At 35.6% G+C, this 23,697-nt stretch overlaps 1 protein-coding gene across 4 annotated transcripts; it reads left to right on the top strand.

The window, feature by feature from the left end:
- The first annotated feature begins 1,579 nt into the window (after positions 1-1,579).
- Positions 1,580-21,481, top strand: LOC140879680 (CLIP-associated protein-like). Of its 4 annotated transcripts, none has more exons than XM_073283503.1 (22): positions 1,580-2,027; positions 2,840-2,995; positions 3,131-3,193; positions 11,287-11,355; positions 11,465-11,630; positions 11,993-12,151; positions 12,398-12,495; positions 12,905-12,979; positions 13,058-13,126; positions 13,192-13,277; positions 13,354-13,471; positions 15,631-15,729; positions 15,818-16,157; positions 16,359-18,139; positions 18,446-18,547; positions 18,899-19,003; positions 19,106-19,180; positions 19,257-19,325; positions 19,437-19,505; positions 19,997-20,098; positions 20,216-20,405; positions 20,970-21,481. In XM_073283503.1, exons 1-21 carry the CDS (start codon positions 1,695-1,697, stop codon positions 20,372-20,374), a joined length of 4,293 nt encoding a protein of 1,430 aa, XP_073139604.1. In that variant the 5' UTR covers positions 1,580-1,694; the 3' UTR covers positions 20,375-20,405; positions 20,970-21,481. The 4 variants fall into 4 exon arrangements, 3 of the variants coding, with proteins under 3 accessions (XP_073139604.1, XP_073139605.1, XP_073139603.1); XM_073283504.1 differs by having other exon boundaries at positions 11,990-12,151; positions 15,818-16,115; XM_073283502.1 differs by having other exon boundaries at positions 11,990-12,151.
- The last annotated feature ends 2,216 nt before the right edge of the window (positions 21,482-23,697 follow it).

Raw genomic sequence — 23,697 nt, 5'->3', positions numbered from 1 at the left:
ACAAATGTTTGAAAAAATGGGGTAAGCCCGAGCCGCGCCGCCTTGGGCGCAAGGCCGAGGGGACTGCGCGACCATGCCACTTGGTGGGCGCAGCCGCGCGACCCTTTTTTTTTTTTTTTTTTAAAATAAAATATTGGGGTTTTGGTTCCGTGGTTTGGTGTGTTGTGTTTTGAACCCGGGGTTACCGCATCAACCTTGTCAAATCAAGTCAAGTCACCAATCAGAAAATCCATATATGCGTGTCGGAGAAACGTTCGGATCTTCCGAACTCAGGTTCGGAGCTTCCGAACTGTTCCTAGCTCAAGTTCGGACCTTCCGAACTGCTTGAATACTTGGAACCCTTTGGACTATTTTCAAACGTCCTGAATCCGATTTTCTACTTAATAATCTCATCCGATAATTTTTTAATCATGTTTTAATCATTCTAAACATGCTTAGATGGTTAATCGCTTATTTCGGGAATCAAACTACTACATTTACGAGAATTCAAAGCTGAAGTAGAGAAACAATCATGAAAAAACATTAAGGCACTTTAATCTGATCGAGGTGGAGAGTACTTGAGTACCAAGTTCCTAGACTATCTTAAATAGAATGAGATTCAGTCACAATGGACTTCACCGGGCACACCACAATTGAATGGTGTGTCATGACGTCGTAGTCAGAACGTCGTAATCGAACATTGATGGACGTTATTTGATCAATGATGTCATTCACTGAATTGTCACCTTCGTTTTGGGGTTGGGGCTAGGGCTATGCGTTTAAAACTGCGGCAAAGTTGTTGATAAAACATCGTATGAGATATGTATGTGAAAACTTCTCAAATATTTTTATGTAAAGATACGAGGATGTCATGCTTATGTCATATTTTCAGGTTCTATGTGAACATAATATAAACAATATAAAATCTCTTTTTTAATTAATAGATAGATGCTTACTTTAAAGTAAAGAGTGTTTAAAGGACCCATAATTTTTATAGTGTTTACATATTTTAATTCTATCTAATAAATCCCATTAAGCTATTTACATAATATCTATTTCTCTCATCTTGGTAATAATAATTATTTTAATTTTTTTTATTATATCTCTCACATATTAAATTTTTAGAAAATGATTGAGTTATTTACTAAATCTAAATAACACTCTCATAAGTTTTAATACAACGTATTCTGTTAATCTAAAGATCAATTTCACATATTTTTATTTTATAAATAAATAAATAAATTCATTTCATAAATCTATAACTACATATTAAGAAATAGCCTGATAAAGATAAAAAAAAAAGATTGTAAGTTGATATGACCAAGTTCAAAAACGACAATATAACCCTTATTAATTTCTATAATTATGATATAAATCAAATTTATAAAATGACAGCATAAATATGCGTACACCGAAATACTAATTCCAATATATACCGGACCACCCCAGACCGAAAAATTTATTTATTTAGGTATCCAAAAGACCGGAGCGCGGGTTTTTAAACCAGCCGTTTAATTTAATTTAAGCACTAATAATTAGGCGCAGTAGAATAATCTCAACTGTCCCAACCCACACATAATTTATTTAATTATTTATTTTTCCAATCCATTAATTTGGTAAGTTTCTCTCTCCTCTCTCTTCTCCACTCCGCTCCTTCACAGCAGATCCGATTCTCAACGCCGGAGATCAGAGCAAACTCCCGAAACGCCGCCGCCATGGAGGAGGCGCTGGAGTTGGCGCGTGCGAAGGACACTAAGGAGAGGATGGCTGGCGTCGAGCGTCTCCACCAACTGCTTGAAGTATCGAGTAAGACATATACGACGTCCGAGGTGACGTCACTCGTGGACGTCTGCTTAAATCTTCTGAGAGACAACAATTTTCGAGTTTCTCAGGGTGCTCTACAGGCGCTGGCCTCGGCCGCCGTGCTCTCCGGCGAGCATTTGAAACTCCACTTCAATGCGCTTGTTCCCGCCGTGGTTGAGAGATTGGGTGATTCCAAGCAGCCAGTCAGAGATGCCGCTAGAAGGCTTTTGCTTACTCTAATGGAGGTATTTTGTGCGATTATTGGCTCGTCCGCTTACTCATTGTGAATGATCGCTCATGTTTTGGCTGCTTATCCTCATTTTGTTTGCTGTTCTCTTATTTTATTACTTTTACGAACAGTTGTATTGTGTAATCCCGATTGGTTGTGTTTTGTGTGTGTGTTTGTATCACGACTGTTTTAGCGACAACGAAGAAGTTGAATTGGCTTTTTTTTTTCTTTCACATTTAGTTCTCTTCATTTATTCTATTAACCAACTGATAAATGCTTCCGTCTCTTGAATCGCGTCTTGTTTGCTTGTTCATGGTTAATTTTACAAATGCCTAGTTCAATTACAGTTCGGAAGCTTAGTTAACGGAGTCACAGTGTTGAAATTCACTTCTCGGATGTGGTTGAAATTTACATACAAGCTATTTCGTGTTAAATTTCTTTCAAATTAGTATGGTGCACCAATAGCCGGATATTGAATTCTGTTTTTTCAGTGATGAACTAGGGAAATCCTATGTATTATTGTTATATCGTAACACAAAATTATACTCACCTTTGACAGTTAATCATAAAATGGTTCCAGACATTTATAAGTATAACTTTGTCAAACCAGAAGTTCATAAATCATTCAGAACTTCTGTTGATTTTGGCTGATGATGTTGTGATTATTCCCGTGAAATCGTCTTTTGATTCTTTTAAGTTCCTCTAATATTTCAGAATTAGCATAATCACTCCATTGAGTTAACATCTTTCTTTAGGAATTGTTTTTATTTTTATTTTATCAATCCCATCAATTCAAGCTCAGAATCATAAATGTGGGCTTCTTTGCAGGTGTCTTCCCCAACCATCATTGTCGAAAGAGCAGGAGCATATGCTTGGACTCACAAAAACTGGAGAGTTCGAGAAGAATTTACTCGTACGGTCACGTCAGCGATTGGTCTCTTTGCATCGACGGAACTACCTCTTCAACGTGCTATTCTTCCACCTGTATGTTACCTGCGTTGTCTTTTATCGTTCTGAGTTCACCTTACACAATGTAGTTTAGGTGGAAACAAAATTGATGACAATCATGATTACCCAAAAAAAGGCAGTGGTTTTATGTGCTATCTTCTTGGATACCAGATTTTGCAGATGATGAATGACACAAATCCTGGTGTAAGGGAATCGGCTACTTCTTGTATCGAGGTCAGAAAAATTAACATCAATTCATTTCCTCAGAAAATTGCTTTGATTTGGGTGACATAAATTTCTCTGCTTCCTCCATTTAATTTGAAGGTGCCAATTTAATATGTCATGGAGTTTTGCATGATTTGAAAGTTGCTTTTGGATATCTTTTAACTTTTACCTTTGAAAAGTTCCAGTGAATTAGTTAATGGTATTAGATCGGTACCTCTATATATGGTTACTTAGGTAAACAACATCACGTTTAGTCTCAGTGTAAAGGAATTGGAGCTATTAATTTATGACTTGAAGAATTTACGGGAAAAAATCATACCTAAATGCATTTAAGATTTATTGGAAAAATGATGCCTAAGCTATATAAATTAATGAACTTCAATTTCCAGAAAAAAACCAAGTGCTTTGTGAGGCTAAACTCAATTGAAATTTCTATATACAACTTAATCATTCTACTTATGAAAAAGTATGTCCGTATTGAATAAAACTCAGCAGTGCTAAAAGGAACTGTGGATTTATATGCGCCTATGCTTGTTATATATCCATTGATATATAATCATGCTGGGACTTGTAGGTCTTGGCCTTTGCATCCCCCCCCAGGATTTGATTTTAGTATCTATTGTTTTAATTTTTTACCTTGTTATTTTTTTTTGGAAAAAAACAAGGGTATATTATTTGTTTCCAAAACTCTTGAACTTAATTTAATTGTTGTTATTAAGTAAATTATAGGATTTCTAATAATGGAGATGATGATTATTAATTTATTATTGTATGTTCGCTGTTTAAATTTTTACTATTTGCAATTCAATACATTGCAGCGTGTTTTGTGCATTGGTTTGTGATCGTTGTTATCATTAATATCTTGCCTAGGCTTTCGCTATTGTTATTTTTAAAACATCATAGAAGGTTTGTAGGTTGATTGTTTATTTCGTTTTCTTATTTATCATTTATCTTACCATTTTAATTAAAAATCTCACCCTATACTAACTAACTCTCAATTTGTTTTGTGAAGCCAAAATGAATTTACAATAATGCTCATTTTTTCTTTTTCACCAAAAAAAATTTGATACTTATTTTTAATTTCTTATTCTTATCGGTAACTTGAAACTTCTTTTTCTATTTTCTTAAAATATCATTTTTTAAATCTTAATACTATCCCTGTCTATATTCTTAAATCCAATCACCCATGTTTTAAAAATTTTAGATTAGATAGTCTGTCACTCTTAAAATTTTGAATATTTAATTCAATGTGTCAGTTTTGAAAATAACATGAAAATTAATTAACATAAAGAAATTTATATATTAAAAAAATTATGTATATCCATTCATTGCGTGCAAAGGTCGCTAGTTGAATACTTGAATATAGAACTTGACTATGAAATTAATTGGGTCGCTGGTTGAATACTTGAATACAGAACTTGACTATGAAATTAATTGGGATTTTAAGGATCAAATTAATTGAATTAAGCTTATGAGATGACATCAAAGTCCTATGAAATTCAAAGCACGGTAACATGAATATTTGAATATTAATGCCTAAAATAATATGATGTAGGCAAATAAAATGATAAGAATGAATACGAATATGTATGGAATAGAAAGACTCAAAGTCCTCGGGATAAAAATAATGAACAAAGCATAAAAATTAAACAATCACAAGAAAAAAATACACAATCCATTGCTTGGAACAAGAAAATGTATCTGTTTAATGTTTATTCTAAATGCCAATTGGGGAAAAAAATTAATTGCTTTAAATTTCAATCATTATTGATTTGCTTTCCACAGAAAAAGCGAATAAAATAAATAATATACTTATAAAAATAAAATTGTTGTCGTTAATTTCTTGATTTATATCATATGTGACAACAAAGCACGTGCTCCCTGTTAGTGAATCATAAATACACAATCTTTTAAAAGTTCCTTTCTGGGTTTGAGAGAACAGCTACATTTGTTCTCTTCTTTTTGTATTGTTACAGTGGAAGAACTCTGTGTCGTGAATATTTTGTTATTTATCCATATATAAAGAAATTAAAAAACAAAATCACCAATGTTCTAAAAAGCGTTAGGTGGACGGTCACTCACCGCCTAGCGACTAGCCGCTTAGGCGGGGTCTAAGTGTTTTTTTTTTCTTTTTTAGCCTAAATATCTAATTCTTCTTGTTCATCTTAAGATTTCTCCAATAATTCCACATTATCGATTATCAAACTCAAAATTCATCGCATATTCCTCATCTTCATCTGATTAGAAAATTTGTCAAATAATATTTTTTAAAAGTTTAAAATTAATCAAATTTAAAAAATGTATTATATATTGTCAGTAATGTGGGAATCTCATCTTATTATTTCTAAGTTTGTACACTTATTTATATTATTACAGAGTGAAAATCTAGAAGGAAAAAAAATCATAAGTTTGGGATTCATATCTACATATTCCCATAATCTATATCAATTTAAGATCCAAACAATCAATCTAATTATTTAATTGATCTGATTGTGATCTCCAACACTCCCGCTCAAGCCGGTAGATATGGATCTTCCATTCCCAACTTGGAAATCATGTCTTGAAAGGCTTCGTTGTTCAGTCCTTTAGTGAGCACATCAGCGAGTTGACCATTGGTAGGTACATACGGTGTACAAATAAGTCCACTATCAATTTTCTCCTTAATGAAGTGTCTATCTATCATGCTGCACCCGGATTATGGGCAATATTAATAGCAGATTTATTATCACACAAAAGCTTCATAGGTCCTTCCCATTTGATTTGAAGATCATCAAGAATTATCTTGAACCACAATAATTCACATATCCGGTATCCCTAAGGCCATCGCCGTAAATTCTGCTTTGGCGCTTGATCGGGCTACCACATTTTGTTTCTTGCTTCTCTATGTCACCAAATTTCCCCCTAGAAAAGTGCAATATCCTGATGTAGATCTCCTATCCACAGGTGATCCTGTGTAATCAGCATCGGTATATGCTTTGATGCTCAATCCAGTATTTCTTTTAAACAAAACACCGTTTCCAGGACTTGTTTTTAGATAATGTAGTATTTGATGGACTGCTTGTAGATGCCCTTCTCTTGGATCGTGCATAAATTGACTCACAACGCTCACCTAATATGCAATATCCGGTCTCGTATGAGAAAGGTATATAAGCTTCCCTGCTAGCTTTTGATACACTTCTTTATCGACCACATGTTCTTCAGTTAATTCTCCAGACTTCTGATTAACGTCGACTGGTGTTTGGGCTGGTTTGCCATTCAACAACCCATTCTCATTCAATAAGTCAGTGACATATTTCTGCTGTGAAATAAAGATGACTCTGCTAGAATGTGCCACTTCGATTCCAAGAAAATATTTCAGCCTCCCAAGCTCCTTTACTTCAAATTCTTGTGCTAGGCATCTTCTTAGAATCTGCTTTTCGTCCTCATCATTTTCAGTCATGATTAAGTCGTCAACATACACTAGGAGGATTGTGACTCCCCCTGAGCTGAGTGTTTGAAGAAGAGTTTGTGGTCTCCTTGACTTTGCTTGTACCCAGATGTAAGCATTACTTGGGGAAATCTTCCAAACCATGCTCTTGGTGATTGTTTTAGCCCAAAAAAAAGATCTTTTTTTAGTTTGCAAACCTTATTATCATCTTCACTGCCCTTAAATCCTGGTGGTATCTCCATGTAGATCTCTTCCTTCAAGGTTCCATGTAGGAAATTCTTCACATCAAATTGATTTAAGTTCCAGTTAAAGTTGGCAGCAAGAGAGAGTAAGATCCTCACTGTATTCATCTTGGCAACTGGGGCAAAAGTCTATTGTAATCCACTCCATACATCTGTGTGTACCTTTTTGCAACAAGTCTGGCTTTGTACCTTTCTAAGTAGCCATCAGAGTTATACTTCAGTGTATACACCCATTTGCATCCCACAATCTTTTTTCCCGGTGGTGATCTCCCAAGTTTTATTCTTCTCTAGTGCCTACATTTCCTATTTCATAGCAAGTCTCCAATTCTCATTAGATAAAGCCTTAGACAAAGAATTAGTAATATCAATAGTGTTTAAACTCGTGAGAAAGCTTCTGTATGATGAGGAAATTTTTTTAAAGGTAACATGTTTTGCCATAAAGGGGCTTTCTTGGTACATTCTCTAGTTCTTTTTCTGATGGCAATAGGTAAATCACCTGTTTTGACAGATTGTGAGGTTGAGATGTCAGTTTCAGACCATACCTCAACGACCGGATGTGGTGAGGCTTCTTGGACTGGTGCAGGATCAGCTTCAGGCCTCCTCCTCCTTGAGTATACTTGGTTAAAGCGTGTATGACTAGGTTCATTGGAGGATGAAGGTGGATCATTCACTGCTGGAGTAGAATTTGGTGCTGAGGTGGTCGAAGGCAATTCTACAAGAATGCATCTCTGTCTTCATCACTGAGAGATGCCAAGTGTTCTTCCGGTTAATGAGGTTGGCTGAAATACGGACTTTGTTCATCAAATGTGACATCAATAGAGACAAAAAATCTTTTTGTAGGTGGATGATAACACTTGTACCCTTTCTTAGTCGAGGAGTATCTTCACATTTCTAGGATCTAGTTTCCCTCTATTTTGACTATGGATGTGAACAAAAGCAGTGCATCCAAAGACTCGTGGGGTGAGATTATTCGATGTTTGTAGGTCAGGATAAAATTGAGAAAGAATTTCTAGTGGTGTTTTGAATCCCAAGACCTTAAAAGATAGACGGTTTATGATATATGCAGTGGTTAGTACGGCTTCCCCCAATAGTTTTTAGGAACCTTCTTACGAAAGAGAAGTGCCCAAGTAGTGGCTAAGAGGTGACCATTCTTGCGTTCAACTACTCCATTTTGTTGTGGAGTATTAATGCATGAAAACTCGTGAATGATTCCTTCTTTTTCAAGATATGGGGATAAGGTTTAGTTGAAATAGTCTCTAGCATTATCTGACCTCAATTTTTTTATCTTCACCCCAAATTGATTTTGGATCATGTTGTGAAAATTTTGAAACACATCACTTAGTTCAGTTTTGGATTTAAGAAGGAAAATCCATGAAATTCTAGTGCAATCATCCACAAATAAGACAAACCAGCGAGATCCAGAAATATTCAAAACATTAGAAGATCCCCAAATATCACTATGAATTAGATAGAAAGGGCTTAAACTTCTTTTACTGCTGGTTGGAAAGGAAACACGTTTGTGTTTAGCAAACTCACACACATCACAATGAAGGTGTTTATTTTCTAAACTTTTAAACAAAGATGGAAACATATAAGCTTCTTTTACTGCTGGTTGGAAAGAAAACACGTTTGTGTTTAGCAAACTCACACACATCACAATGAAGGTGTTTATTTTCTAAGCCTTTAAACAAAGATGGAAACATAACTTTTAAAGTTCCAAAAGACGGATGTCCTTATCTGAAGTGTTGAAGCCAAACACTGCTGTTATTTGATGAAGATGAAAGAAAGGATGAAAGTGTTTTATCGGTGCAGGTTTCCTCAAGGAGATAAAGGCCATTTGCCTCCTTAGTCAGTCCAATCTTCCTCCCCGGTGCAGGTTTCCTCAAGGAGATTGCTAGGGACTATATGTATATGAGTTTTAATATATATTGGACTTGGGCCCAATAAACTCAAGCCCATAGAAGCATCTAGACGTGTGGGAGAGAGCAATAAAATGTGGGGAGTGTTAGTTTGTTAGGCATTCGGTTGCTTTCTTTGAAGGTCGTAACTAGCAGTTTGGCTAGGGAAATACTAGCTTTGGCTAGGGTTTATGTACAGAGATTTATCTCTGGGTTGTTCAAGTTTGTTCTTCCAATATTAATTCTAGGTGTTTTGATCTAATTTTTGTGGCCAAGTAACCAGTAGCCTAACAGAGATAAAGGCCATTTGCCTCCTTAGTCAGTCCAATCTTCCTCCCCGAACCCTGGTCCTGAAAAATACAGAATGAAGGATAAAAGAGGACATTACACTTCAAATCAAATGTAAGCTTTTGAATGGATATCAAGTTCGTTGATAGTTTTGGCACATGGAGTACATTTCTTAATGTGAGCAATTCACTAATACATACATCACCAATTCCTGCTACAGTGGTAAGAGAGCCATCAGCCATGGTTATTTTCCGGTTACTGGGACAAGGTGTGTAAGTAGTGAATACAAGAGATGAGTGTGCCATGTGGTCAGTAGCTTCGGAGTCTATCACCCATGAATTTATAATATCTTTGTCTGAGACATTTATTCCTAGAGATATTGGGTACTTACCTGAAAGTGCCAAGGAACATCCTCCAGATTTTACTCCACCAGATTTTTCAAGGGACATGATCGTTCCCTTGAGCTTTTCTATTTCCTCTTTAAGGTCAGCCTACATCAGATTTGTTCTTGACCTTGCTGGCCGATGCTGAGGTTGGCCTGTCCATAGTTTCGCGGCTGCTGTGCCTGTTGTCCTCCTCGTTGGTTTCCTTCACATGGTCTGCCGTGAAGTTTCCAACAAGTTTCCTTTGTGTGTGAAGGCTTTTTACAATAGGTACACCAAAGATTGTTTTTGTTATCACACCCGAAGGTTTTTGGGAATTGCACTTCCTTCACATTTTCTTGGATTGGATGAGGATGTTCTGATTTTGCTACCACCATAGCAGATCCTTCCAGATTTTGCGCTTCAAGCATCACGCCCCTTCTATTTTCTTCAGCTTGTATCATAGATATCGTCTCTTCCAGAGATGGAACTTCATCTTTCTCGAGAATTTGAACTCTAACTTGATCAAATTCAGAGTTTAACCCAGCCAAGAAGTCATAGACTCGATCCTTTTCGATGAATCTTCGGAGTGTCGTCGCATCTTCAGGGTTCTTCATTTCAATGACTCTATAATGGTCAAGCTCCTGCCATAAATTCAGCAACATATTTGCATACTCAGTAACAGGTTTGTTCCCTTGTTTTAACGATCCCACTTTCATTTCAAAAACATGGGCTGTGTCTCGAGCTTTGGATTAGGTTCGACAGATTGACTCCCATATTGGGTATGAACGTAACAGTGTCACTGATATTGGGATCCATTGAGTCCCACAAACAGGACATAACCATAGAGTCCGCTTCGTCCCATGAGTCAAAGCCTTTTTCACCAGGTTTTGGTCCCTTGCCCAGAAGGTGGCTAAGTCTTCCTTTTCCTTTCAAGTAGGTCTGCACGAAGTGAGACCACTTCAAAAAATTTTTGCCATCCAGCTTGTAGCCTATCCTAAGATTCTGCAACTCTCCAATTGATATATTGGAGTTAACTTCTTCAATTTGAGGAGTCTTGGTTAAGTTTTTTGGTTCTTTAGATGCTGACATAATGACTGAATGGGGCGTTGATTAGACGGACGAAGAGGCGATAAAATGGATGAGAAAGAAATGCAAAGTCGCAATTTCATGATTGGAGAAAAGGCTGGAATCTTGACCGGAAAGAGCAAAAGTGCCGATCAAAAAAAGAAAAAAAAAGAAAAAAAAGAAGAAAGGTTTAAACCTATTCTCTGATACCATGTCAGTAATGTGGAAATCTCATCTTATTATTTCTACAGAAAAAATCATAAGTTTGGGATTCATATCTAATATTCCCATAATCTATATCAATTTAAGATTCAAACAATCAATCTAATTATTTAATTGATCTGATTGCGAGCTCCAACATATATTAATCTAGGTGACCACCTGCAGATTTTGAGTCGCCTAAGCGGCAATTAGGCGGTCTAGGTGGCCGATTAATGAAATAGAACCCAGAGACATCAACTGTCTACTAATCGGGGCGGTGGGCAACCGCCTAGCGCCTAGGCGCCGTCTTTTAGAACAATGAAAATCACTTTTGTTGACTGTTGCGTCATCACAGGCTTGGGACACATACTCTAATTTACTCTAAATACCGTAGTAAAGGCTTTCTTATGAGATGCAGTACCTCACCCGTAGGGACACTTGTTGTTCATATCAATGCTTTACGATTCAGATTGTTCATCAACCTGTATGGCGACGGTCTGCGATAAAACATCATAGTTCATTATGTTCATATTTGACACGATGCAAAACATTTAAGCCCTGACCAACAGGTCAAAAAGTAATTCTATGCCTGAGTTATTTTTAATGTTTTCCCCAGATGATGTATACTCAAGCTGGGTCACAATTCTGTGAGGAACTGCATAGGCATAATCTACCTTCATCAATGGTAATTCTGAAACTTCCATTTATAACATCCGTTTGCAGTATACTGTTTGAGAAAATGAAGCAGGACAGAGTTACTTCTCAAGCCATTTTTGACATGATAATGGTTTCAGTTAAAAGATATAAATGCCAGATTGGAAAAAATTGAGCCAAAGGTTCGCTCTTCTGATGTGATTATGAGCAATTTCTCTTCCAATGAGACTAAGCATGTGAGCCTTAATATGAGAAAAAGCAGCACCAAGGCCAAAAGCTCGACTCGTGATGTTTCTCTCTTTGGAGGTTCGTACATGGTGGATTCATTTGATATAATTTATCTTGTAACTTTATTTCTAGGTACAACTATATTCTTTAAGATGGTCTTTTGTCCTATTCAGTTGACCTCTCAATTCTCGGACTTCAGAAACCTTATTGTTATTTTTGCGCATAAAATGATTTATGCGCAAAAACAATGTCCAATATTTTTTTGTTGTCCAAGATTAATTAAAAAAACTTTTACTGGTTTCTTGAAATTAGAGTACAATAAATAATACCATTGTGATTCAAAAGGATTACTCCAAAATTTGTTCAGCATGGACAGCGTTCAGTTTTAGCATTGTGGTTGCTGACTTCTAGTGCTTGTGACCTTTGACTCGGAGCAGCAGATGGTGATATCACAGAAAAACCTGTTGAGCCGATAAAAGTGTATTCAGAAAAGGAACTCATCAGGGAATTTGAGAAGATTGGTTCAACCCTTGTGCCAGATAAAGATTGGTCAATACGAATAGCAGCCATGCAGAGAGTTGAAGGGCTTGTTATCGGAGGTGAGTTGGTTCTCTAAGTATTTAAGGCGTGATTGGCCCCTTATTATCATGCTATCTGGCTCGTATTTAAGCATGCCAACTGATAATTATTATGCATGCTAAATTAAGTACTTTGAAACGAAATTTAAAGCTTTATATTGTTCAACAGGAGTGTAAGCTTCTCGAATCTTGATACTATATTATGCCATGCTCTATGATTTTAATTTTCGATCAGTAAATGAACTTTTTTGAACTAATGCCATTCAGGTGGAGCTGATTACCATTGCTTCCGCGGACTTCTCAAACAGTTGGTTGGTCCTTTGAGCTCACAACTATCTGATCGGCGATCTAGCATTGTGAAGCAGGTATGGCCACATATATTGATAACGTAACTGGTGCCTGTTGAGAGTGTAGTGAATTTAAATATTACAGAGGGACATAGAATTGTGTTCACACTCTAGAACTCCGTTGGCCTAGTACTAAAATTTTACCGCGTTGTTACATTAACTCTGGTTAAGCATCAATAATTTTATTCTTGTGTATTTTTGTGCCTTCCCGCTCGTGATTAAAGGCTTGTCTTTTGTGAGGGCTCTAAATGTTGTTTGCTCAAGCATATAAGTCGCATCTGTATGTATATCTGTATGCACCTTTATACTGATACTGGTGTTTGGCATTTCTATTCCATTATTTGGTCTCCATATATCGTAATCCTGAAATTTCAGCATTTATTTAAAGCTATCTTCATTGGTTTTCTGTTTTAATTCACTTTACTAGGCATGCCATTTATTGAACTTCTTATCAAAAGAACTCTTGGGCGACTTTGAGGCATGTGCTGAGGTGTTCATTCCGGTGAGAAGAGTTCTTGTATATAGTTGCCACTGTCTTTTGCTTATGTTTTTTTCGTCTTACCATCTGCCTTTTAACTAGGTCCTTTTCAAGCTTGTTGTGATTACAGTGCTTGTAATTGCAGAATCAGCAGATAACTGCATAAAAACGGTAATAATTCTCTTGGTTACCATTTTGTGTATCCTTGCATAATTTGCGACAAATTTTACTGTCAGATGCTACGCAACTGCAAAGTTTCCCGTGCACTTCCTCGGATTGTTGACTCTGCAAAGAATGATCGCAGTGCTGTACTTCGTGCGAGGTACGATTCTGTTGTTCTTTAAGCTACTAGGCCTACAGTTTAGCTTTTTGTGTAATGCTTTTATTTCCTAAATTAGGTGCTGTGAATATGCGGTTCTGGTCCTTGAATATTGGGCTGATGCACCTGAGATTCAACGTTCAGCTGACATCTATGAAGATTTGATCAGATACTGTATTGCTGATGCAATGAGTGAGGTTAGACATTGTATCCTTGAAATAATTTTTCATTGACTGTGGGTCAGCTGTGATTTGTCTGTTCTACACTTCTACTCAAAACTTTGTATTCGGTGGAATAGGATGCAGGGTGAGTCAAGTCAAATTCTAGCCTATCTCAATCGAGCCAAGGTTTTTTGAGCTTGAGCTTGGCATCGTCAATTCATGAGCTTTAAATAAATTTTTAAAAATATTTTTTATATTTAAGATAAGAATATAACAAAAATTAATTTATTTTTTAAAAATATAAATATGTTATTATATTAGAAGAGAAGTTTTCAGCTGCCCAACAAATTCCTGCTCACTTCATCCCCGACCACTAAAATCCGGCGGTGGGTTTTAATTGTTTTTTATTTTGATTTTTCGCACCACTGAAACCCACCGCCGGGTTTTAGTAGTCGGGCATGAAGTGGAAAAACCTTGTTGGGCAGCTTAAAATTTCTATATATAAGAATACCATTACTAATATTCTAAATAAAGCCTAGAAACATGTTACTGAGCCCTAGTATGCTAGCTAAGCCTTATTATTTGACATTACGAATTTGTTCATGTACAATCTTAAAAACTCGAGCCGAGTCATGAGCAACGCGTGAGCCATGAAATTTCACGAGTTTATTTACATCACTACTTTGAGATATAAACACTGTTCTAAAAGGCGCCACCGTCTAGGCAGTAGGCGGTCACTCACCGCCTCGATTTTTAGAAAATCGGTGGCTCTAGGCGATGCTGGAAAAATAGGCCGCCTAGGCGGTTTTTATTTTCTTTATAAAAAAACATAATTTGAAAATATTAATAAATTATTTTTAAAAATGGTCTAACAAATTTATGCATGTTTTATTGAAATATATGCACATAAAAAAATTTATGCGCACTAATAAGCATGGCTGGAAAAATACTAATGAAAATGTAGAACACATTTATGCATATTTTGACTAATTTTTTATTTTTGATATTATAAAATATTATATAATTTTTTTAATTAATTAATATATTTTTTAAACCGTTTAGGTAGCCGTTTAAGCACCTAGGCGTTAGGTGGTGGGTGGCCGTCGGCCTACTGTCTAGCGCCTTTTAGAAAGAGAAAATTGTGCCAAATACCCATGTAAAATTCTTGATACGTTAATACCCCCTCTATCATGGGTTTGAGCATCCTACTCCCTCTCTTATATTTTTTTTGAGCATGCAGACCTCTATCTGTACAATTGTGAAAGCACACACATAAAGATCAATTTCTTGAATGTTTTAGCTAATGAATTCCCAATAATGCCCCTCTTTCCTTAATTTTTGGCATCCATTTTTTCAATCAAATTTTCATGCAATTAATGTATACAATACACAATGTAAGTATAAAATAGAAAATTCACAGGAAAAAATTTCACCCTTCTGTTTATTTTTATAGGTAGAATAGATTAAATATATATTCTCTTTAATATTTTTAGTGAAATATTTTTTTTATATTTTATTTTCAAACATCTATTCTTTTCTTTTTTCTTTTTAATTTGGTATTATTGTGTTTAGATTTTCTAAGAATATGCTTCGACAAAATGTTATTTTATAATGAAAAATTTCCTACTTTTCACAATTTTTTATAGGATATTTTAAATATATATCATCTATAATTATTAATGGCACATTAAGTAAAAACATTCCTTAGTGGGTCGGTTATTGCACAATATTAATTTCATCATTGCATTTTTTATATTTCATATTTGTTTGCATGTAGTTAATAATATAAAATAGAATCATAAAAAAGAATTCATTTCATCGGTGAGATTTGTGTTCTCTTCTAAATGATAAAAATAAAAAAGAAATGTATCATTGTATTTTTTAAAAAGAATTAGTGAGAATGATTATTGTTACTTGAGGGTTTTTTGTCATTTGATAAATCTATGAGACAAAAAAGTAAAGAAGAGAGCGAGCTAAAAAAAATATAAGACGGGGACTAAAATGCACAAAGCTGTTACAAAGGGGTATTAGCTCATCGAGAATTTCACAGGGGTATTTGGCGCATTTTTATCTTTTTAGAACCTTGGATCTACATATTGGGCCTTATATTTGTGTAGCGTGTTTTCTGTAGTTATGCTTCTATGTTACTTTCCTTTTCCTTCTTGTACATGTAATGTTACTTTTACATCCAACAGGTACGATCTACTGCAAGGACATGCTATAGAATGTTTACAAAAACCTGGCCTGAACGTTCACGCCGCCTGTTTTTGTCTTTTGATGCCGTAGTTCAAAGGGTAGATTCTCGTCTATCAAATCTTTCAACCTGCATTTTTTCTGTACTATAACAATAACTATTATGAACTATAAGGAAATTTTTCCTAGGTAATAAACGACGAGGATGGAGGAATGCATAGAAGACATGCTTCTCCTTCTATTCGGGAAAGGGGTTCCAACATGCCATTCACCTCTCAGACCTCTTTACCATCCAACATACCTGGTTATGGGATTTCTGCTATAGTTGCAATGGATAGAAGTGGAAGTATACCTTCGGGGATATCTCTTCCCTCAGGACTTCTACTCTCGCAAGCTAAATCTGCGGGTAAAGTCACAGAGCGCAGTCTTGAAAGTGTGCTGCACTCAAGCAAACAAAAGGTCACTGCTATCGAGAGTATGCTAAAAGGTTTGGATATAGGGAAAAACCGATCCTCTAGTTTGGACTTAGGTATATACTTGTGTTTACTCTTACTTGCAATTCTCTGTCATGTGTGAGTAACTGGTCGATTCTGTTGCCTGGCTTTGCCTGAGCAACACTCGACCCTTGCAATCTTTTACATTTTTTGAACCCCAATTTTGGCAATAAAATGCCATTAAGTTTGTTGTGACTTTGTTTTCCAGTTATTTAACTTACTGCCTCCTAGTGCAGGAGTTGATCCTCCATCTTCTCGAGATCCGCCATTTCCCCTTGCTGTTCCAGCTTCACATAGTCTAATGCATTCTTCGGTAGATATGATGTCTAGTGTTTCTAAAGGTAATAGTCGCAATGGGGGCTTGGTGTTGTCTGACATCATCACTCAAATTCAGGCTTCTAAAGATTTGGGTAAACTTTCGTATCTCAGTAGTGTGGGAAGTGAACCGTTGTCAGGACATTCATCTTACTTAGCCAAGAGAACTACTGAAAAAGTACAAGATAGAAGTTTTGCTCAAGAAACTGAGTTTAGGGAGTCAAAACGATATTTGAACTCTTATATTGACAGGCAATCCTTGGAAACTCCATATAAAGATGCCAATTATAGAGATCCCCAAAATAATCACGTCCCAAATTTTCAGCGTCCTCTTCTAGGAAAGAATGCAGCTGGACGAATGTCAGCAGGGAGGAGAAGGAGCTTTGATGACAGTCAGCTATCGCTAGGAGATGTATCAAGCTATGCGGAAGGTCCAGCTTCACTTAATGATGCTCTGAGTGAGGGGATCAGTACTAGTTCAGATTGGAATGCCCGTGTTGCGGCATTTAATTATATTCACTCACTGCTACAGCAAGGTCCGAGAGAAATTCAAGAAATACTGCAGAATTTTGAGAAGGTTATGAAGCTATTTTTCCAGCATTTGGATGATCCTCACCATAAAGTTGCACAAGCTGCCCTCTCCACTCTCGCAGATCTTATTCCTGCTTGTAGAAAACCTTTTGAAAATTTTATGGAGAGGATTTTACCACACGTCTTCTCACGGTTGATAGATCCTAAAGAATTAGTTAGGCAACCTTGCTCAACGACATTGGATATTGTTGGGAAAACATATGGCACTGATGCACTTCTGCCTGCTTTGCTCCGTTCATTGGATGAGCAGCGTTCTCCTAAGGCAAAATTAGCGGTTGTTGAGTTTGCTGTTGGTTCATTTAACAAACATATACCCAATTCTGAAGGATCTGCTAATAGTGGCATCCTTAAGTTATGGCTTGCCAAATTAAAACCTTTGGTCTTCGATAAAAATACAAAACTGAAAGAAGCAGCTATCACATGTATAATATCTGTTTATAACCGTTTTGACTCAGCGGCAGTATTAAACTTTATTCTTAGCTTATCTGTTGATGAGCAGAATTCATTGAGACGAGCCCTTAAAAAGCACACTCCACGAATTGAAGTAGATTTGATGAATTTTCTACAGAGCAAGAAAGAGAAACGTGGTAAGTCTTCTTATGATCCATCTGATTTGGTTGGAACATTGTCTGAAGAAGGATATATCGGAGGTTCAAGGAAGAGCTACATGTTTGGAAAGTATTCTTCTGGTTCTGTAGACAGCGATAGTGGTAGGAAGTGTAGTTCTCTTCATGATGCGTCACATGTTACAGGGTCTATTGTTAACTTGAAATCTGATGATATTCAAGAGATCTTGCATCAAGATATTTTGGAGACTAATTTAGACCCTGATGTTTCCTTTTCAAATTACAAAAATTTGAAATGTGGCTCTGCTGTGCTCAATGATAACAAAGGAACTTGGGCAATTGATAACTGCGCTACTATAGAGATTACTTCAACCTCATGTTTGGACATAAATGGTGGATCTGATCATCTGCCAAATTCCACAGACTCAGGGTTTGATAGTGTACCTTCATCTGAATCTACAGTAGATCATCGTCTCAAGCTTCCTGCTTTAAATCAGAACTCTGAAGCAGAAGAGGGACCAAGTATTCCCCAGATTCTTCATTTGGTGAGCTTCTATGGTAGCGTTTGGGAGAGCTTTTAGAAAGCATTTCTCAGCTTTTCCTTGACAAAATTTCCAAATTTTGTAAGGAAAAGCTGTCTGAAATTTTGTCTAAGGAAAAGCTGGCTCTTCCAAACACTACCTATGTCTGTTTTAGACAAATAGCTCTTTATTATATTCTCTCATCTTCTACTCTTTCTCATCATCATGCATTTCTTTTGGTTCTTGTGTATAGTGCAAAAACATAATTTTTACGAGTTGTCTCTATTTTTTCTTATTTTCCCCTTTTTTCCTTACTTCCCCTGTGATTAGATATGTACTGGGAATGATGAAAGCTCGACAGCAAACAAGAGTGGTGCACTTCAACAGTTAATTGAAGTTTCTATATCTAATGACCACACTATTTGGGGCAAGGTATGTTTGAAAATTGAACTTTAAGTTCCCTGATTCATGCATGCCTAGATACCTAAGGTTTTTTTTTTTGCACTTTTCTGTTTCTGTTCTCTCTGTTATCAAACTTAGGTTCTTTAGGCAGCAGCAACGATTATAAGTGAGTTTTTGGTCCTGTTTTCAGACTTTTATTTTGGGGCGTTAACCAATGCACCAATGGATGTTAGAAGATCAAACCTTTTAAAATAACTCTTTGTATTTCTCCAAAGTTGAAATTCTTTGTATTTTACTCACTAAATTTGTTTGGCAGCTTATACATTTAGTCAACATGCCAAGATTTTTTCGAATGTCAATATTAAAAATTCTTTATTTCAGTACTTCAATCAGATATTGACGGCTGTACTTGAATTGCTGGATGATTCTGATCCATCCATTCGCGAGATGGTACTTTCTCTGATTGTTGAAATGTTGAAGAATCAGGTTTGCTATCTAAATTACGTCCCTTAGGAAAATATAAGCCAAAGCTCCTCTCCTCTGGTTAAATTCCCCTCATCCTTAAGATTATTGTTTACTCTTCTGCAGAAAAATTCTATGGAGGATAATATTGAGATTTTAATTGAAAAGCTGCTTCATGCAACAAAGGACAATGCTCCAAAGGTATGCTTTTTCTGTTTTCTAAATCCCAGCCTCTTATTTTTTGTCTCCTCTTTTCTTATGCTATCAGTTGCTTCAGGTATCCAGTGAATCAGAGCATTGCTTGACCACTGTTTTGTCACAATATGACCCATTTAGATGCTTAAGTGTGAGTACTTCTAGTTTTTTTGCTTACAGCTCAGATTTATTTTATATTTTACTTGTGTAAGCCAAAAATTCGAGTTTTCAAGCCTTGATATTTAATCCATGAATGTTACAGGTTATTGTTCCTTTGCTGGTTACTGAAGATGAGAGAACTCTTATAACATGCATAAATTGTTTGACAAAGGTACTGTTTGCAGAGGAAATGAAACATGGCTACTTAATTATTTTCTAGTTTTCTGAAAGGTGCACTGGATTATTGTTCTATTTAGCCAAGTCTCATTTTTCACTATTTAACACAATTTGGCAAAAGGTCACTTCGGTAGTGATTGGAAGAGCTTCTTGGAAGCATTTCTCGGCTTTCCTTTCACAAATTTTTTTGTGAAAGAAAAGCTGAGAAGTGCTTCAGCTCTGCCAAACACTACCTTCATGTCGTAGAACAGTTATTTTCATATTTATTATGCATTAGTGAGGTGTTGTCCTTTTTTCATTATTGTTTTATGTTGTTTTGTACGGATGTCCATTGTGCCAAACTTTTAAAATGTTCGGTTCGTACTTCATCTTACAATCAAACTCCGATCTCATTTTCTCTCGTTAAAGAATTTTTATCCCATTAGCTTCCCAATCGTTTAACCATTTCGCTAAAATATGGATCATCATGCTTCATTCCGTCAACAGCTTGTAGGTAAACTCTCCCAGGAGGAACTTATGGGTCAGTTGCAATCGTTTCTGCCCGCTCTTTTTGATGCTTTTGGGAGCCAAAGTGCAGATGTCCGGAAGGTTGTAGCCATATCTTTTTCTTTTTGGGAAGATATGCCTTTTTTTCCCTTCAAATTTTATTATTAGGGGATCCGTCTGTTATGCTTACCATCGATATGCATTTTCATGGAACTGCAGACTGTCGTTTTCTGTCTAGTTGACGTATATATCATGCTTGGAAAAGCATTTTTACCTTACTTGGAGGGGCTTAACAGCACACAACTACGACTGGTTACCATTTACGCAAACCGGATATCCCAGGCGAGGACTGGTGCTCCAATCGATGCTGCACAATAATGAGCTGCTTGTGATTTGGATGAGTTGTTTGGTACGAGGCTTTTGATTTACCCCTTTTTCATATTTTTTTGTATGTATATGTATGTGAAATCTCATAGAGAAGTGTCGAGTTTATTGTGCAATTTTTTTTCACTGGAAGTGAAAAAAGGTTTGCATCTGTCATACGTTACTATAATTTGATTTGAGGACCGGCCAAAGAGTACTAGGCGCGTGGAAACTGGAAATGACCATTTGTGCTCGTTAATGAAACAAAAATTTTCCCCATTGATGTTTGCACTTTATTTTTTCGACATTACATTTCAAGTACTTGGGTTGAAGGACATTTTTTATCCGATTGACAATTTGTTCCCGACAGTTTTATTTTGTCGTCAATTGACAGTTGGGATTATTGTCGTACGAATTTACTATGGTTGTGGTAGAAACTGGAATAAAATATTTGAATGAAACAAGATTTTTCTTCCCCTGGAAGAGACAAATATCAGACAGTGCGATAATAGATATTCGTTGACCAGGATCTATAGTAGTTTAGCCACAGTTCTTGTTGAGCTAAGTCAGTGCCATTTCTACTTCATACTTACCTCATAGTTTTCAACAGGATATTTTGTGGGTGCTTAGGCTTGGATCTTCAAGGAGATAAGGACCTAGTCTCTTGGTCAGATGTATCAAAATGAGTTATTGGCGTGGGCCGTAGCAACTCATTGTTAGGCGGCGCGGGACGGTTCTACCACCATTTGGTGAGATGAGAAATTACCAGCTCAATCCATTTATTTTACACGACTGGACGAATCAACTCGACGGACTTGAACCATTTTAACACATCTGCTCGACTGAAAGGGTCTTCTCATGGAAATCAGGCGTAAACCCCTCGTAACCAGAAACTATTTCCTTGCTAGAAGAAATTTCCCAACGGGGAGTATACCTTCTAAAGGAAAGAGTCTTGGTACCGTGAAGATTCTCGTATTTATAATGAAGCACATGTTCAAATATGAAGCGTCATGGACGCCACTATCTTGTTCTTATGTATAACTGGGATTTGAGAGACACAAACACGAAAACAATAATTGTTACTGTTGTGCGCATGTTATATTCAATAAAGATGTGACCAACGATTTTTTGGGGATTTGATTTTCACTATCTTTTGCTTTGGTATCGCCATTTTCGCTTGATATCTCCGCACTCACAAATATTAGTAGCTAGTACGTGCTAATGCTACTTCTCATGCCATAACTAACAGGAGTCTCTATCATTATCTTTTGGAACACGTTACTTAAAATAATGTTTCGTTGGGACTTGGGATTCAAAGTACTTAACTAGCAACCGAGAAATTTGTCAACTTAATATGCAAGTGTAAGATATTTGTTTGAAGTGAAAATCACCATTTTTTCCATATCGATTTAATATACAAGTGTAAGATATTTGTTGAAGTCAAATTACCAAAGTCATTATTAATCCCATTTCCTTAGTTGCCAAATTTCTGGGTTGAAAGCTGAGTCCCTATTAACTCTCAACTCGCCCCATTTTTTGTGTGGTCATCACAAGATAAGAAAAAACGAAAACCGGGACAGCCACTCAAAAACAAATGGCAGTGTGGAATTAGAATCCTAGTGTGTCATTTCCCATGTCAATATCATGGGAATTGAATTAATGCATGAACATTCAACACTGTCACTATACATCTGAACCTGCGCATGCATGCATTCATCAACAACTTGTATCCTTTGATTCCTTCATTTTCTGACTTGAATTTATTTATGCACGAGGTACAGCCAACCTATTCACCACCATCCAGATCAAGTGTATACGCTTATAAGGAGAAGGAAAGGTAAGTAAAATCTTTTACTTTCACACTTACGGTGAAATTTTTATAAATTAATAATGTTGGGAATATGCAATTTTATTATTTATAGATGCATTAATTAATTGATAAATTTATAATTTATTAATTTAAATATTTTATTTTTCGATCTAACTAATATATAGTAATTAAATTAATGTATCACTAGAAATTTTTGTATTATTTACTAAAAATATATTTTCATATTATTCAGATGAAAATGGATATTTTTACAAGTGTAAAATTTAGAAAAAATTACAGCCAACGCAAATGAAAATCTCATTGACGGTGAAGTTGAAGATGATACAATACTATCTTTGGAACCAGTCAAGTAAAAGGAAACATCCGTAGAGAAAACAATTTGGCCCCGTTTGGTTTCAAAAGCCAGGCCAAAAAAGCATTTTTTTAGTGCTTTTCAGTTAACAAGGTGTTTGGTTGACCAAAAAAGTGCTTCAATAAGCACTTTTTTTAGTCAAAATTAGAGTTTTTTTAAAAGTAAAAAATTGCAGCTTTTAAAAACACTTATTTTAAAAAATCTTTACAAAATCCAAACGAAATCTTTGTCACAGTTCTCGAGAATGCATCCAGAGCTTATGGATGCAATGAGAAAACTTAGAGATAAAATTCGATTAGAATTACATTTTTAGACTTGAATTTCAAGAAAAAAACAAATAACATCACATTTTACTAACTTGTCCTAATTATATTTTGTAATTTTAAAAGATTATTAATTTATAATATTGCATGAGACCATATATTTATATCTTTCTTCCGAAAATTTATTATCTTATTAATTTATTAAAATTATCAATTTAATAAACTAGTTCAAGTCGGGAAAATATTATTTTTAAAAAATTATTAATTTAGAAAGATTTTACGTCCGTCTAATTTTTAGAATCCGAAACAAAACATTAGTCACAAATAGATCTCCAAATAATAAATTTTCGAAAGTTTTGGAACTACATATGGACGGTTATGCGAAATTACAAATTTTTTTGGGCGATAAACCTGTAAATTTATTGCATAGAATCCGAAACAAAACATTAGTCACAATAAGATCTCCAAATAATAAATTTTCAAAAGTTTTGGAACTACATATGGACGGTTAGGTGAAATTACAAATTTTTTTGACGATAAACCTGTGAAATTACAATTTGATTATGTAACTTGTATGCCTTTTATTTCGGTTATGTTGTAGGTTTAGGCAAAGAATCCGTAAATTGGCGAATTAAATTATAATTGATACCGAACCTCTGCAATTTGCAAAAAATGAATAAACTCTTTGAATTAAATTAATAAGCTAATAATCCCTTCACTTTTCAAAATTCAGGCTGAAAGCACCCTAACCTATTTACATTTAATCAGTAGTGTTTTTGCCTTTTTCATTACATAAATACACTAGATTCAAAAAAATTACATAAATGATAAATACCTTGAAATGCCTTCAACTTACTTTTCTTATTTTTTTTAAAAAAATTAATAAAAAAAC

The sequence above is a fragment of the Henckelia pumila genome, chromosome 2 (genome assembly GCF_033568475.1).
Source record: "Henckelia pumila isolate YLH828 chromosome 2, ASM3356847v2, whole genome shotgun sequence".
Classification (NCBI taxonomy): domain Eukaryota; kingdom Viridiplantae; phylum Streptophyta; class Magnoliopsida; order Lamiales; family Gesneriaceae; genus Henckelia; species Henckelia pumila.
Note: the sequence above shows the minus strand (reverse complement) of the source record. Positions and strands in the feature narration are given on the sequence as shown.